The sequence below is a fragment of the Cuculus canorus genome, chromosome 28 (assembly GCF_017976375.1).
Source record: "Cuculus canorus isolate bCucCan1 chromosome 28, bCucCan1.pri, whole genome shotgun sequence".
Lineage (NCBI taxonomy): Eukaryota > Metazoa > Chordata > Aves > Cuculiformes > Cuculidae > Cuculus > Cuculus canorus.
The window spans coordinates 996,354-1,013,029 of NC_071428.1; the positions used below are offsets into that span (position 1 = coordinate 996,354).

Below are 16,676 nucleotides of genomic sequence, written 5' to 3' on the forward strand. Positions count from 1 at the left end.
ATCCATGGATCCAGCCTGGATCCCTCTGCAGATCCTCCTGCCCTCCATCCATGGATCCAGCCTGGATCCCTCTGCAGATCCTCCTGCCCTCCATCCATGGATCCAGCCTGGATCCCTCTGCAGATCCTCCTGCCCTCCAGCAGATCCACACTCCCACCCACTTTGGTGTCATCTGCAAACTGAGGGAGGGCTCCATCCCCTCATCCAGATGACGGATAAGGACATTAAACACGTGTGTCCCCAACGCTGAGCTCCGGGAACCCCACGTGTGTCCGGCCAAGAGCTGAGGGGTTGACCTGAGCTCCCATCTCACGGCACCCATTGGAGCAAAACCATCTCTTAGGAAAAGAAAATCACCTTTATTGACTTTTGGGTGGGGAAGACACGGTTTAAATCCAGTGATGGGATGGAGTTGAGCTGCGCAGCCTCAGCATCGCATGGACAGCAGGAGATCCACGCTGAAAACACAACCAGCGCTTGGAAATCACCGTCCAACCTCCGCTCAGGGCATCCTCCGCTTCCCACCGAGGCCACCCAGGCAGGAGGGGACATTTCTCACCCCTACGAAGCTCCGCGGGACATTAAATGGCTACAAAAAAATATCTTTAAGAAAGAGGAGGAAGCAAAACGGCATCTCAAGAGCTTCCTGGGGAGAGAGAAAGAACGAGATGGTCCTTCTGGATGAGATGTTTGAAGAAGCCAACCGTGATCCCTCCAAGTTCCTGCGGATCGTCTGTAGAAACACAACTGCGTTCCTCAAGAAGAGAAGGCTGGAACGGAGCCGGGCACGCTGGAGGTCAGCAGGGTGAGTGGTGGCATCTCAAAGCTCATCCCAAGAGCAAAGACCCTTCTAGATCCGGGGGTAAACAGCGTAGCTGGCGATGCCGCAGTGGTTCCCACGGTTCCTCGCCATCCGGATGTAGCCCTGGTCACCGAAATGGACCCCCCAGCTTGGGGGAGGAGAAAGAAGCAAAACTCAGACACAGGAGGGAACGGCCTCGCTTGGTGGCCCTTCCCATGGGCCACCTTGAAGCTCACTTGACACAACTTGAGGCTGTTTCCTCCCATCCCGTTCCACCCACATCACCACAACTTCTTTCCAAGAGCTGTGGAGAGCCATGAGGTCCCCCTTCAACCTCCTCTTCTCCACACTAAACACCCCCAGGGCCCTCACCGTTCCCACAATCCTTGTTTTCCAGCCCCTTCCCAGCTCCATTCCCATCTCCGGATGCTCTCCAAGACCTCAAGGTCCTTCTTGGAGCGAGGAGCCCAAACCCAACCCAGGATTTGAGTCGCGGGGGACAATGCCATGGCTCTTGGGATCCCATGGCCACCCTACGGTTGACTCTTCCAAGGGGTTTCAGAGGACAATCGCTCATCTTCTATGTTCTGGAGCAAATAAAACCCATCAGATCGAGGCCAAACGAGTGAGTTTCGTACATTAAAACCACATATTTTCCACCAAACAATCCCACCAAGGGCAGAGAGGAGAGCGAGGAGGAACCCGAGGGGTCACCCGGCCCCGGGGCGAGGATGAAGGAACTTTGTTGGCCAAACCACCCAAAGTTGGGGGGTTGTGGTGGTTGTTTTTCAGCTCGGGAATGGTTTGCAGGTGCAGCTTTGCTGACGCGGCAGAGTTGGGGTTTTCCAGAGAAATGTTTGTCTGAGTCTGCGGGACTCGGATTTCAACACTTTAGTTCTTCTTCTTCTTTTTCTTCTGCATTTTAAGCGGTGGAAAAAAACTGCTCAGTGATTCCTTTGAATGTCGGAATGGGGCGGCGGTACCTGAGGTTGTGCCCCAAAAAGACCAAAGGAAGGGGTCACCCACCTGTCCCAAAGCCGCGCACCTTCTCAGCCGTGAGTTATGGAATGGTTTGAGTTGGAAAGGACCTCAATGATCATCTAATTCCAACCTCCCACCGGATCAGGAGCTCCAAAGCTCCATCCAACCTGGTCTTGAACCCCTCCAGGGATGGGGCAACCACCGCCGCTCTGGGAAACCTTTTCCAGGGTCTCCTCGCTCTTTGTGCTGACTCAGCACCTGGGAATGCAGGCAATCCCAGAAGGTGGAATCCCACCTTTTAAGCCGCCTCGGTCCATCTGGGCTTTGTTGGGTTTCATCAAGGGCTCTTTCCACCACTGTTGTGGAGATGAGCCCTAAATATACCCAAAGAAAGGCGATGGGCATTGAAGAGCGCGTTGTTGGCTCCGGTGGGAAACCTTCCAGGTGCCCCCTCGGAGCCGGGGCCGAAAGCCAAAGCTGCTCAGCCATTGGGTTTGCAGTACCTGTTCTTCACGAGCCAGTAGTCTTGCCCATCCAAAGAGCCGTAGCCGACGACGAGCACGGCGTGGTTCACCACCTGAGAGCAGTTCGGGTCGTGGTAGATACCTGGAAGGCATTTGGGAAGAGCTTTGGACAATGTGTCCCAAGACCTTGTCCAAAGAGGAGTTCTGTTCACTTGTTGGGAGCTGTCATGGAATCATGGAATGGTTTGGGTTGGAAGGAACCTCAAAGCCCATCCAGTTCCAACCACGAGCAGGGACACCTCCCGCTGGATCAGGGGCTCCAAACCCCATCCAACCTGGCCTTGGACACCTTCAGGGATGGGGCACCACCACTGCTCTGGACAACCTGTTCCAGGACCTCCTCACCCTCACAGGAGAACATTTCTCCCCAAGATCTCATCTCAATCTCTGCTCTTGCAGCTCAAAACCATTCTCCTCATCCTCTCCCTGCCCTCCCTGATCCAGAGCCCCTCCCCAGCTTTCCTGGAGCCCCTTTCAGGACTGGAAGGTGCTCTAAGGTCTCCCCGCAGCCTTCTCTTCTCCAGGTTGAACACCCCCAACTCTCCCAGCCTGGCCTCAAACGGGAGGTTCTCCAGCCCTTGGATCATCTCCATGGCCTCCTCTGGCCTCGCTCCAACAGCTCCAGGTCCTCCCTGTGCTGAGGACCCCAGAATTTGCTCCGGGTGAGGTCACCCGTGCTGGGTGCCCACATGAGCTAAAGGTGGGCCAACGCTGAAATAGTCGATAGTGGAGAAAGTGGAGCTTTGGGAAGGAAAGCTCAGCCCTTGTGAGTCCCTGGAAGACCCACCAGATTTGTAGAGGAAGAAGGTGGGCTGGCGGGCATCGATGTTGACAGAGATGGGCCCCACGTTGGCAACGGCGTCCTTCAGCGCGGTTTCATTGCCGTACGGCAGCTCCACGTACCCGGAACACGTAGCCGCCCGCGCTGCCGGGTTGTAGCGGCACGCGCCTTCCTGGCAAGGGAAGAGCAGGAGGAAGGTGGGTCAGATCCTGCACCGAATCCTCCTCTGCTTTCTGGGAGTCAGAGCAGATGCTCACGGCATTAAACAACTCCAGGGTTTTCCAAAGTGGATTTCCTCTGGAAGCAACAGGACTATTAATTCCTCCATTTCAAGCTGAGATGACCCAAGCGTTGAGAGGACCCAAGCGTTGAGCAGACCCAAGCGTTGAGAGGACCCAAGCGTTGAGCAGATCCAAGCGTTGAGCAGATCCAAGCATTGAGAGGACCCAAGCGTTGAGCAGACCCACATGTTGAGTGGACCCAAGCGTTGAGCAGATCCAAGCGTTGAGAGGACCCAAGCGTTGAGCAGACCCAAGCGTTGAGAGGACCCAAGCGTTGAGCAGATCCAAGCGTTGAGAGGACCCAAGCGTTGAGCAGACCCAAGCGTTGAGAGGACCCAAGCGTTGAGCAGATCCAAGCGTTGAGCAGACCCAAGCGTTGAGTGGACCCAAACACTGAGTGGACCCAAGCGTTGAGCAGACCCAATCCCGACGCCTACCTGACCCGTGTAGGGGTAGGACTCCTCCGAGTCGATGCCCCGGTTGTCGATGATGTACTGGAAAGCGTTGGTTTCCCATCCGCCCCCACAGCCTTTGTTGCCGTACATGATGGAGCAGTCAACGAGGTTCTGGGCGCTCAGGGACACCAGCTTCCCCGTCTTCAGCTTCATCTGGGCTTCGAGGGCTCCCACGGAGCTGAACGCCCAACACGACCCACAGGCACCCTGCAAAAGCCCCAGAGATGCTCAGATGCTTCCTCGTGAGTCCAAGACCTGGAGAGGCACAGAGAGAGCTTCTCACCTGGTTCTTGACCTCCGTGACGCATCCCTTCTCCCTCCAGTCCACCGCGTCCGGGACTTTGCTGCCCGGTTGCGGTCGGTACGTGGTGGTCCGGTTTCGCTGAGGAGCAACGTTCAGCCCAGTCATCAAAGCCACCACTTCCTCACTGCTCTGGTGGGAAGGAGCATTTGCAACGGGTGAACTCCACGGACCCATCCATGCATCCCACCCCACCGAAAGGTCCAGGTTTGGCCTCGCAGCCTCCGGGGATGGATGTTCCCGGTTGCAACATCACCAACGCAGTACATTTCATCCCTCTTGACCAACGCGCGGTGACTCAGCCTCGCGGCACGGTTGGCACCTACCATGTCAGCCAGGTGGTTCATGGCCAGCTGGTAGGACCTCAGCCCCAGCGAGTGCTCCAGGTTGTGAAGCATCACCAGGCGTAGGTTCCTCTCCCACGTCACGCGTCGCTTCCCTTCCTCTTTCTGAGATGAAACACAGCCGCATTGGGGTGCACCAGAGGTCCCACAGCCATTCCACCCCACCGTGTCCCACCTCAGCACCCACCACCTCAGACCCCCACCCAAACCACCTCTCCCCACCCAGGACACCCATCCCTACCTCGTGGCCGTACTCTTTGCCGTAAGTTTTCTTCCAGAGCTCCCAGTGCCAATCCAGCGTGGGGTCCCGGTGTCCCAGTGCCACCACAAGCACAGCTTGGAAGGCGATGGAAGCCAAGAGCTCCATCCTGCTCAGGTGGGACCGGAGAAGTGGTGTCAGACCTCAGCCCGGGGGGGGTTGACATCCCCACCGAGTCCCACCTCCATCCCATCTCCTCAGAGCCATTTTTCCCTCTGCCGGGAGCCGTTCCCGTCCCCACAGCGATGCTCTGCGGCCTCAGGACAACCACCACGTGGAACCAAACCCTTCCCACACGCCGACCCATGGGACCACCTCCCCAGAAAGTCCCTGCTCAGAGAACCCTGTGGATCCCCTTCCTCAGCCAACTTTCCATCTCCATCTTTTCTGGAGGAGAAGGAACGATCCAAGGAGGACGCAGCAAGGTGGGAGGTGATCCTTGTCCTCCAGGAGAGCACAGAAGGACCATTTCTCCACATTCTCCAGCCCAAACCCACCCCAGGGAGGTGCTTCACCTGCCGGACACGGAGCAGCTTCCCACGGAACGCGGTTCGGGATGGGCGTGAAGGTCCTTGGGGCGAGGAGATGGGCGTGAAGGTCCTTGGGGCGAGGAGATGAGCGTGAAGGTCCTTGGGGTGAGGAGATGGGCGTGAAGGTCCTTGGGGTGAGGAGATGAGCGTGAAGGTCCTTGGGGTGAGGAGATGAGCGTGAAGGTCCTTGGGGCGAGGAGATGGGCGTGAAGGTCCTTGGGGCGAGGAGATGGGCGTGAAGGTCCTTGGGGTGAGGAGATGGGTGTGAAGGTCCTTGGGGCGAGGAGATGGGCGTGAAGGTCCTTGGGGCGAGGAGATGGGCGTGAAGGTCCTTGGGGCGAGGAGATGGGCGTGAAGGTCCTTGGGGCGAGGAGATGGGCGTGAAGAAGGTCCTTGGGGCGAGGAGATGGGCGTGAAGGTCCTTGGGGTGAGGAGATGGGCGTGAAGAAGGTCCTTGGGGCGAGGAGATGAGCGTGAAGGTCCTTGGGGTGAGGAGATGAGCGTGAAGGTCCTTGGGGCGAGGAGATGGGCGTGAAGGTCCTTGGGGTGAGGAGATGAGCGTGAAGGTCCTTGGGGTGAGGAGATGAGCGTGAAGGTCCTTGGGGCGAGGAGATGGGCGTGAAGGTCCTTGGGGCGAGGAGATGGGCGTGAAGGTCCTTGGGGTGAGGAGATGGGCGTGAAGGTCCTTGGGGTGAGGAGATGGGCGTGAAGGTCCTTGGGGCGAGGAGATGAGCGTGAAGGTCCTTGGGGCGAGGAGATGAGCGTGAAGGTCCTTGGGGCGAGGAGATGAGCGTGAAGGTCCTTGGGGCGAGGAGATGAGCGTGAAGAAGGTCCTTGGGGCGAGGAGATGGGCGTGAAGAAGGTCCTTGGGGTGAGGAGATGGGCGTGAAGGTCCTTGGGGCGAGGAGATGGGCGTGAAGAAGGTCCTTGGGGCGAGGAGATGGGCGTGAAGGTCCTTGGGGTGAGGAGATGGGCGTGAAGGTCCTTGGGGCGAGGAGATGAGCGTGAAGGTCCTTGGGGCGAGGAGATGAGCGTGAAGGTCCCTGGGGCGAGGAGATGAGCGTGAAGGTCCTTGGGGTGAGGAGATGGGCGTGAAGGTCCTTGGGGCGAGGAGATGAGCGTGAAGGTCCCTGGGGCGAGGAGATGTGCGTGAAGGTCCTTGGGGCGAGGAGATGGGCGAGAAGGTCCTTGGGGCGAGGAGATGGGCGTGAAGGTGGTCCTTGGGGCGAGGAGATGGGCGAGAAGGTCCTTGGGGCGAGGAGATGGGCGTGAAGGTGGTCCTTGGGGCGAGGAGATGGGCGTGAAGGTCCTTGGGGCGAGGAGATGAGTGTGAAGGTCCTTGGGGTGAGGAGATGAGCGTGAAGGTCCCTGGGGCGAGGAGATGGGCGTGAAGGTCCTTGGGGCGAGGAGATGAGCGTGAAGGTCCTTGGGGCGAGGAGATGGGCGTGAAGGTCCTTGGGGCGAGGAGATGGGCGTGAAGGTCCTTGGGGCGAGGAGATGGGCGTGAAGGTCCTTGGGGCGAGGAGATGGGCGTGAAGGTCCCTGGGGCGAGGAGATGGGCGTGAAGAAGGTCCTTGGGGTGAGGAGATGAGCGTGAAGGTCCTTGGGGCGAGGAGATGAGCGTGAAGGTCCTTGGGGCGAGGAGATGGGCGTGAAGGTCCTTGGGGTGAGGAGATGGGTGTGAAGGTCCTTGGGGCGAGGAGATGAGCGTGAAGGTCCTTGGGGCGAGGAGATGAGCGTGAAGGTCCTTGGGGTGAGGAGATGAGCGTGAAGGTCCCTGGGGCGAGGAGATGAGCGTGAAGGTCCCTGGGGCGAGGAGATGGGCGTGAAGGTCCTTGGGGCGAGGAGATGGGCGAGAAGGTCCTTGGGGCGAGGAGATGAGCGTGAAGGTCCTTGGGGCGAGGAGATGGGCGAGAAGGTCCTTGGGGCGAGGAGATGAGCGTGAAGGTCCTTGGGGTGAGGAGATGGGCGTGAAGGTCCCTGGGGCGAGGAGATGGGCGTGAAGAAGGTCCTTGGGGTGAGGAGATGAGCGTGAAGGTCCTTGGGGCGAGGAGATGAGCGTGAAGGTCCTTGGGGCGAGGAGATGGGCGTGAAGGTCCCTGGGGCGAGGAGATGAGCGAGAAGGTCCCTGGGGCGAGGAGATGGGCGTGAAGGTCCTTGGGGCGAGGAGATGGGCGAGAAGGTCCTTGGGGTGAGGAGATGAGCGTGAAGGTCCTTGGGGCGAGGAGATGGGCGTGAAGGTCCTTGGGGCGAGGAGATGAGCGTGAAGGTCCTTGGGGTGAGGAGATGAGCGTGAAGGTCCTTGGGGCGAGGAGATGGGCGTGAAGGTCCTTGGGGCGAGGAGATGAGCGTGAAGGTCCTTGGGGCGAGGAGATGGGCGTGAAGGTCCTTGGGGCGAGGAGATGAGCGTGAAGGTCCTTGGGGCGAGGAGATGGGCGTGAAGGTCCTTGGGGTGAGGAGATGGGTGTGAAGGTCCTTGGGGCGAGGAGATGAGCGTGAAGGTCCTTGGGGTGAGGAGATGAGCGTGAAGGTCCTTGGGGCGAGGAGATGGGCGTGAAGAAGGTCCTTGGGGTGAGGAGATGAGCGTGAAGAAGGTCCTTGGGGTGAGGAGATGGGCGTGAAGGTCCTTGGGGCGAGGAGATGAGCGTGAAGAAGGTCCTTGGGGTGAGGAGATGAGCGTGAAGAAGGTCCTTGGGGTGAGGAGATGGGCGTGAAGGTCCTTGGGGCGAGGAGATGGGCGTGAAGGTCCTTGGGGTGAGGAGATGGGCGTGAAGGTCCTTGGGGCGAGGAGATGAGCGAGAAGGTCCTTGGGGCGAGGAGATGAGCGAGAAGGTCCTTGGGGTGAGGAGATGAGCGAGAAGGTCCTTGGGGCGAGGAGATGAGCGTGAAGGTCCTTGGGGTGAGGAGATGAGCGAGAAGGTCCTTGGGGCGAGGAGATGAGCGTGAAGGTCCTTGGGGCGAGGAGATGAGCGTGAAGGTCCTTGGGGCGAGGAGATGGGCGTGAAGAAGGTCCTTGGGGCGAGGAGATGGGCGTGAAGAAGGTCCTTGGGGTGAGGAGATGGGCGTGAAGGTCCTTGGGGTGAGGAGATGAGCGTGAAGGTCCCTGGGGCGAGGAGATGGGCGTGAAGAAGGTCCTTGGGGCGAGGAGATGGGCGTGAAGAAGGTCCTTGGGGTGAGGATATGAGCGTGAAGGTCCTTGGGGCGAGGAGATGAGCGTGAAGGTCCTTGGGGCGAGGAGATGGGCGTGAAGAAGGTCCTTGGGGCGAGGAGATGAGCGTGAAGGTCCTTGGGGCGAGGAGATGGCTCCGCTCAACGCCGCCGGGAGGTGGTGAATGAGGAAATGGAACTGCTCTGATTTCACTTTCTTTTCGCAGCCTTCAGGTTTCGAAGGTCCCCAACGGCACAACCCGGACCAAACCGCGTCCAACGCCCACCGCGTCACGCGGATGGGACGTCCGGCGCCCGCGTCTCGCTGCCCACGCGCCGCTACGGGAAAGAACCTCATTTTCGAAGCATTAAATTGGTTTGACGTGATTTTTTCAAGGCAAATATCACCTTTCCTCCCTGTCGGGGCTCGCCCCGAGCTTTCCTCCGGTCGTTTGTCCGACTCCTTTCCTTCAAAGGATCCTTCAGGGCTGAGGTTTTGGGGAGATAGCGGAGGTTCGGCTGTGAAACGCACCCAACTCCGGCACAAACGTTTGGCCCCGAAGCTACGGCGCCGCAGCCCCCGACGGCTCTTTGGTCGCATCCCTCCCCACCCTCTTTATTTCTTCCACCTCATCCCAGGATCCTGCAGAACCAGCTGGGATTATGCAAAAAAAGCCCGGCAGGTTCTTCCCGCGCCGGTCATCGCTTCCGGAGGGAGAAGGATGGATCCCACGCGGAGCAGAGGGAGCAGCAGTGAGGGATGGATTCTGCCCCTCTGCTCCGCTCTGGGAGACCCCCCTGGAGGCTGTGTCCAACTCTTGGGTCCTCAGCACAGGGAGGACATGGAGCTGTTGGTCCAGAGGAGGCCATGGAGATGATCCAAGGGTTGGAGAACCTCCCGTACGAGGCCAGGATGGAGAGTTGGGGTTGTTCAGTCTGGAGAAGAGAAGGCTCTGGGAGACCTTATAGTGACCTTCCAGAACCTGAAGGAGCTCCAGGAGAGCTGTGGAGGGGCTCTGGATCAGGGAGGGCGGAGGGAGGATGAGGAGAAGGGTTTTGAGCTGCAAGAGGGGAGATTGAGCTGAGATCTTGGGGAGAAAATCCTTATTTTGAGGGTTTTGCCCCGGTTGTCCCATCCCTGGAGGGGTTCCAGGCCAGGTTGGATGGGGTTTGGAGCCCCTATTCCAGTGGGAGGTGATCCAGAGGTGGAACCGGATGGGCTTTGAGGTCCCTTCCAACCCATATCTCCATGATTCTCACTTGACATCAGCCAGAACCCTGAAATCCCATCCCTGGAGGGGTTCCAGGCTTGGTTGGATGGGGTTTGGAGCCCCTGATCCAGCGGGAGATGTCCCTGCCCATGGCAGGGGTGGGACTGGATGGGCTTTGGGGTCCCTTCCAACCCAACCCATCCCATGGCTCCACGTTTTTCCCATCTCTATCCCCAGAATGATGACGTGGACGCATGGGACAGGGGGGGACTGTTGTCACCAGGACCTTCGGGGCTGACGCCACACAGCCCAAAGCACCTCTGAGCGTTCAAAGAAATGGGGTTTATTGTAAAAATACAGTGGTATCGCCCTGTGCGGCCCCCGAGGGGCACCGGGAGGGGACACCCATCCGCGCCCGCCATGGGGACCTTCCACCTCCGCAGGGTTCCTCCATGGATCCACGTTCCCGGAGGCAGAGGCCGGAGTGGGACCTCCTTGCACGAGCATCTACAGATGGATCGGATCCTCCTTGCACAAGCGTCTCCGGATGGATCGGATCCTCCTTGCACAAGCGTCTCCGGATGGATCGGGTCCTCCTTGCACAAGCGTCTCCGGATGGATCGGGTCCTCCTTGCACAAGCGTCTATGGATGGATCCGATCCTCCTTGCACAATCATCTACAGATGGATCCGATCCTCCTTGCACAACCATCTCCGTATGGATCGGATCCTCCTTACACAAGCATCTACAGATGGATCGGATCCTCCTTGCACAAGCATCTACAGATGGATCGGATCCTCCTTGCACAAGCATCTACAGATGGATCAGATCCTCCTTGCACAAGGGTCTACAGATGGATCGGATCCTCCTTGCACAAGCATCTACAGATGGATCGGATCCTCCTTGCACAAGCATCTCCGGATGGATCCGATCCTCCTTGCACAAGCATCTCTGGATGGATCGGATCCTCCTTGCACAAGGGTCTATGGATGGATCGGATCCTCCTTGCACAAGCATCTCCGGATGGATCCGATCCTCCTTGCACAAGCATCTCTGGATGGATCGGATCCTCCTTGCACAAGCATCTCCAGATGGATCCGATCCTCCTTGCACAAGCATCTACAGATGGATCGGATCCTCCTTGCACAAGCATCTCCAGATGGATCCAATCCTCCTTGCACAAGCGTCTACAGATGGATCGGATCCTCCTTGCACAAGCATCTCCGGATGGATCCGATCCTCCTTGCACAACGGTCTACAGAAGGATCGGATCCTCCTTGCACAAGCGTCTCCGGATGGATCCGACCCTCTGGAGCCGGGAAGGCAGAGCGCGGCGCCGGCGGCAAAGGAGTCCAGGAACGCACAACGGGATCTCATCACCCCCATCCCCTTTCTCCTGGGGGGGGAGGCGATTCCTCCTGGAGACGCAGCGATCCCACCTGGAGCGCCGTCAGCTTTGGCGATGGGGAGCGGAAAGGCTGAGCCGGAGCAGAGGGGGAAGGAGGGAGCGCCCGCGGCGCGGGAGCGCTCACATCTTGGGGAAGCTGGCGAGGTTGGCGATGCCGCAGGCGTTGTTGGCGTTGCGCGCCAGGAGGACGTAGCCCTTATTGCCCCACTCCTCGCCCCAACTGCGGGGAGAAAAAGCCGAGCGTGAGCCGCCGGCACCGCCCGAGGCGGCGAGGGAGAAGCATCCCCACCGTCCGCCCTACCTGTTCTTGATGATCCAGTGCTTGGTGCCCCTCTGCGCGCCGTAGCCCACCGCCAGCACGGCGTGGTTGATGTTCTCGGCGTTGCAGCTCTCGTCGTAGTACACACCTGGCGTCAGCACAGAGGGGTTACGCTAAAGCTAAACCACTCGGCTGTGCCTCAGTTTCCCCGCCGGAGGGGTTCCATCCCTGCCAGCCCCTCACCCCGGCTGTAGAACTGGAAGGAAGGCAAGCTGGCGTCGATGCCTACGGAGACGGGGCCGATCCTGGCTACTGCCCTCTTCAACGCCTTCTCGTTGCCTTCGGGAATTTCCCGGTAGCCGCGGCATTTGGCCGCCTTCCCGCTGGGGCTGTACATGCAGCTCTCATCCTACGCGGGAGCAGCAGGAAGGAAGGCGGATGGGAACGGGATGGCGGGCACAAGGGGTAGGAAGATAAAGCCCTCCTCCCGGCCCCGGACCTGCCCGATGTAGGGGTAGGCGTCCTCGGAGTCGATGCCGTGGTTCTGGTGGACGTAGGCGAAGGCGTTGGTCATGTAGCCCCCGCCGCAGCCGTCGTTGTTGGCCACGCAGTCCACCAGGTTTTGGGGGCTGAGGGAGAGGAGCTTCCCCGTCTTCCTCTTCAGTTGCCCCTCCAGGGCACCCACGGAGCTGAAAGCCCAACAGGAGCCGCACTGCCCCTGCGGGGACACCACGGGTGACACCGGGGTGACACCTCACCCCTGGCACCCTTGGGAGAACCCAACTGACCTGGTTCTTGACCGGCGTCACGTAGCCCTTCCTCCTCCAGTCCACGGCAGACGGAGCTCTCTCGGTCCAGTCGGGGATGTAGAGCGTCTCGTTGCGACGCGGGCGGTTGTGGGGCACCTTCAGGCCCGTCATTGTCCTCACCACCTCCTCGCTGGTCTGGGGAAGGAGTTGGAGGTCATGGGGTGCAACCCTGGGGGTGGCGGGCAGGGCAGAACCCATGGGACATGAGGGAACGGTGGGAAGATGCACCAGAGAAGGGTTAGGTTGGACATTAGGAGGTTCTTCACCCTTCCATCCAGTGGTGGAGCACTGGAAGAGCTCCTGGAGAAGCAGTCGCGGTGCCAGGCCGGACAATCACACAGAATCACAAGGTTGGAAAGGACCCATTGGATCATCGAGTCCAACCATTAATATTCCAGAAGCGTTTGGTCAACGCCCTCAAACACAGTGTTGAGTATGGAGGTGTCTCCAAGACCAGGTTGGATGGAGCTTGGAGAGCTCTGCTCCAGCGAGAGGTGTCTCTACCCTTGAGTGACATCGTGAACCCGATGGGCTTTGAGGTCCCTTCCGATCTGAACTATTCTATGACTCCATGTGAAGGTTGTGGTGGTGCAGGAACAGGAGTTGGACTCGATGACCCTCGCCAACTCAAGACCATCCTCTGCTTCTCAGTGCCCTCCCAACCACCCGTTCCCGTCCCCTCCCGCCACGCTCACCATGTCACCCAGGTGGTTCATGGCCAACTCGAAGGTGTGGACGCCCAACGCGTGCTCCAGGTTGTGGGTGTTGATGTACTTGAGGTTCTTCTCCCAGATCAGCCTCCGCGTCACCTCATCCGTCTGCACCACCAGGTGAGATGGTGTCGGGGTTCTACCCACGTGCCACCACCACCGTGAGGACACCCTCAAGGCCACCACCGGCCCCATGGGGACATCACCGGGGGCTCCGCCGTACCTCGCCGTTGTACTGCTTCCGATGGGTTTTCTTCCACAGCTCCCATTGGGCATCCAATTCCCTCGCGGGGCGCAGCTGGGCCATGGCCGCGGGGACCAGCAGGACCAGCAGGGTGGGCCACCAAATCCTGGGCAATGGCCACCAGAGCCTGGTGGGGCTGCAGAGGGCCAGGATGGACCAGGACCCCATCCCCACCCCAGTAATGACCCCCGCCCGGCCGAGCTGGGGACAGGACCCCAACTGGTTTTGGGGCTGGGACCCCATGTTTGGGTGCTGGGATCCCCTGTACCCCCTTATTTTGGGGCTGGGACCCCATGTTTGGGTGCTGGGATCTCCTGTACCCCTTATTTTGGGGCTGGGACCCCATGTTTGGGTGCTGGGATCCCCTGTACCCCCTTATTTTGGGGCTGGGACCCCATGTTTGGGTGCTGGGATCCCCTGTACCCCCTTATTTTGGGGCTGGGACCCCATGTTTGGGTGCTGGGATCCCCTGTCCCCCCTTATTTTGGGACTGGGACCCCATGTTTGGGTGCTGGGATCTCCTGTCCCCCCTTATTTTGGGACTGGGACCCCATATTTGGGTGCTGGGGTCCCCTGTCCCCCCTTATTTTGGGGCTGGGACCCCATGTTTGGGTGCTGGGATCCCCTGTCCCCCCTTATTTTGGGACTGGGACCCCATGTTTGGGTGCTGGGATCTCCTGTCCCCCCTTATTTTGGGACTGGGACCCCATGTTTGGGTGCTGGGATCCCCTGTCCCCCCTTATTTTGGGACTGGGACCCCATGTTTGGGTGCTGGGATCCCCTGTCCCCCCTTATTTTGGGACTGGGACCCCATGTTTGGGTGCTGGGATCCCCTGTCCCCCCTTATTTTGGGACTGGGACCCCATGTTTGGGTGCTGGGATCTCCTGTCCCCCCTTATTTTGGGGCTGGGACCCCATGTTTGGGTGCTGGGATCCCCTGTCCCCCCTTATTTTGGGACTGGGACCCCATGTTTGGGTGCTGGGATCCCCTGTCCCCCCTTATTTTGGGACTGGGACCCCATGTTTGGGTGCTGGGATCCCCTGTCCCCCCTTATTTTGGGACTGGGACCCCATGTTTGGGTGCTGGGATCCCCTGTCCCCCCTTATTTTGGGACTGGGACCCCATGTTTGGGTGCTGGGATCTCCTGTACCCCCTTATTTTGGGACTGGGACCCCATGTTTGGGTGCTGGGGTCCCCTGTCCCCCCGTATTTTGGGGTTGGGACCCCATGTTTGGGTGCTGGGATCTCCTGTCCCCCCTTATTTTGGGACTGGGACCCCATGTTTGGGTGCTGGGATCCCCTGTACCCCCTTATTTTGGGACTGGGACCCCATGTTTGGGTGCTGGGATCTCCTGTCCCCCCTTATTTTGGGACTGGGACCCCATGTTTGGGTGCTGGGATCCCCTGTCCCCCCTTATTTTGGGACTGGGACCCCATGTTTGGGTGATGGGCTCCCCTGTCCCCCCTTATTTTGGGACTGAGACCCCATGTTTGGGTGCTGGGATCTCCTGTCCCCCCTTATTTTGGGACTGGGACCCCATGTTTGGGTACCAGGACCCCCCATCCCTCCCGTTTCGGGGTGAGGATCCCCTGGTTTGGGGTTGGGGCTCCCCGTCCCCCCACTTTCGGGGCTGGGTCCCGGCCGCAGCGGCGCTGGAGAGGCGCAGACATCACGAGCCGCGACAGCTGATTCCCATTAGGGCCCCACTGGCGCAACTCCTGCATCTCAACCCGTGAGGAAACAGAGATTTGGGGGCGCACAGAGCACGGGGTGCAGTCAAGGGGGGGGTACAGGCTTCTTCTCCCCTCCCTCGCTTTTTACCCACTCCCCCCCTGCACCCACCAGAGCCTCAGGGCAGAGCGGGGATGCAGCCCCACTCCGTGCCTCAGTTTCCCCTTTTGCTCCCTCAACACCGAGGGGCCCAGCGCTGCCACGCAGGGTCCCGTTTCCCCCCGCAACTCCCACTGGCACCCATTTCCCTGGATAAAAGCCACCCCGCTGCCCCCCAACCCCTCTCCCACCCCGCTTACCCCAGCATCCTGCGGGGCGACGGCGGCGGCGAACGGGGCGCCCTGGGACGGGGATGCGGGCGCTCTGCGCTTTTATTGCCGCTGGATTGAGGAAGTGGAGAAGAAGCAGCTGGAAAATCTTGGCAGGCGCTTCAGCCTGGATGGGGTTGGAGGGAAGGAGGCGATGGGAAGGGGGGAAACGCAGCGGCGGCTCCATGGCGGCTGCACGTGATGCTGAGGCAGAGCTGAGTCAGGGCCAGCGGCTCTGGATCCCATCTTGGGGACACCCTCCTGGCCCAGCATCCCACCCTGGGGACATCCTTGGGCCCCGAGATGGTCTTCTACCCCAGCGTCCTGCTCTGGGGATGTCCTCCTGCCCCAGCGTCCCACCTTGGGGATGTCCTCCTGCCCCAGCAGCCAACCTTGGAGGCATCCTCTTGCTCCAGGAATGCCCTCCTGCCCCAGTATCCCACCTTGGGGATGTCCTCCTGCCCCAGCATCTGACCTCGGAGGCATCCTCTTGCCATGGGATGTCCTCCTGCCCCACTACCCTACCTTGGAGAACATCCTCCTACCCAGATATTCTGCTCTAGGGACATCCTCTTGCCCTGGGATGTCCTCCTGCCCCCGTACCCTACCTTGAGGAACATCCTCTTGCTCCAGGAATGCCCTCCTGCCCCAGCATCCCACCTTGGGGATGTCCTCCTGCCCCAGCATCTGACCTCGGAGGCATCCTCTTGCCATGGGATGTCCTCCTGCCCCCATACCCTACCTTGGGGAACATCCTCTTGCTCCAGGAATGTTCTCCTGCCCCAGTATCCCACCCTATGGACATCCTCCTGCCCCCGTACCCTACCTTGGAGAACATCCTCTTGCTCCAGGAATGCCCTCCTGCCCCACTACTCTACCTTGGAGAACATCCTCTTGCTCCAGGAATGTCCTCCTGCCCCACTATCCCACCCTATGGACATCCTCCTGCCCTGGGACGTCCTCCTGCCCCCATACCCTACCTTGAGGACCATCCTCTTACTCCAGGAATGTCCTCCTGCCCCCATACCCTACCTTGGAGAACATCCTCTTACTCCAGGAACGTCCTCCTGCCCCACTATCCCACCTTATGGACATCCTCTTGCCCTGGGATGTCCACCTGCCCCCGTACCCTACCTTGAGGAACATCCTCTTGCTCCAGGAATGTCCTCCTGCCCCACTATCCCACCCTATGGACATCCTCCTACCCCGGGATGTCCTCCTGCCCCAATACCTTCCCGTGGGGAACACCCTCCTGCCCTGGGATGTCCTCCTGCCCAGGATCCCACCCTGGAGACACTCTCCTGCCCCACAGCAGAGGGGGTCCTTGTGTCCCCAGCACCCCAAGGAGGGCTGAGCACCCACTTCCTTCCAGACATCCTCACCCGCCAGGATCAGACCCTCCCAAAAAAAAAACCCCTCAGGATGGTTGTGTGACATCTGGAGCAGAGGACAGGATCTCCCCCATCCCACCCGTCCTCAGCCCAGGGCAGGATTTGGCCACCCCCTCGCCCTGATGCCAACACCACGGGGCCAGAGGGTGCTTTCTGCGGTGACGGGCACCGCGTCACGCGGCTCCTGCCGCGACACAT

At 59.9% G+C, this 16,676-nt stretch overlaps 2 protein-coding genes across 2 annotated transcripts; both read right to left on the bottom strand.

Annotated features, from left to right (window-relative positions):
• Window positions 1–201: 201 nt before the first annotated feature.
• Window positions 202–5,445, bottom strand: CTSS (cathepsin S). The gene is made up of 8 exons (XM_054050923.1): window positions 5,244–5,445; window positions 4,711–4,837; window positions 4,452–4,574; window positions 4,108–4,257; window positions 3,807–4,031; window positions 3,095–3,260; window positions 2,287–2,389; window positions 202–950 (listed from the first exon to the last, which is right to left on the bottom strand). Exons 2-8 carry the CDS (start codon window positions 4,834–4,836, stop codon window positions 851–853), a joined length of 993 nt encoding a protein of 330 aa, XP_053906898.1. The 5' UTR covers window position 4,837; window positions 5,244–5,445; the 3' UTR covers window positions 202–850.
• A 4,717-nt stretch (window positions 5,446–10,162) lies between these two features.
• On the bottom strand, window positions 10,163–15,385 carry CTSK (cathepsin K). The gene is made up of 8 exons (XM_054050922.1): window positions 15,079–15,385; window positions 13,026–13,152; window positions 12,788–12,910; window positions 12,072–12,227; window positions 11,783–12,001; window positions 11,527–11,692; window positions 11,326–11,431; window positions 10,163–11,244 (listed from the first exon to the last, which is right to left on the bottom strand). The coding sequence occupies exons 1-8, from the start codon at window positions 15,084–15,086 to the stop codon at window positions 11,145–11,147; spliced, it is 1,005 nt and encodes a 334-aa protein (XP_053906897.1). The 5' UTR covers window positions 15,087–15,385; the 3' UTR covers window positions 10,163–11,144.
• Between the last annotated feature and the right edge of the window lie 1,291 nt (window positions 15,386–16,676).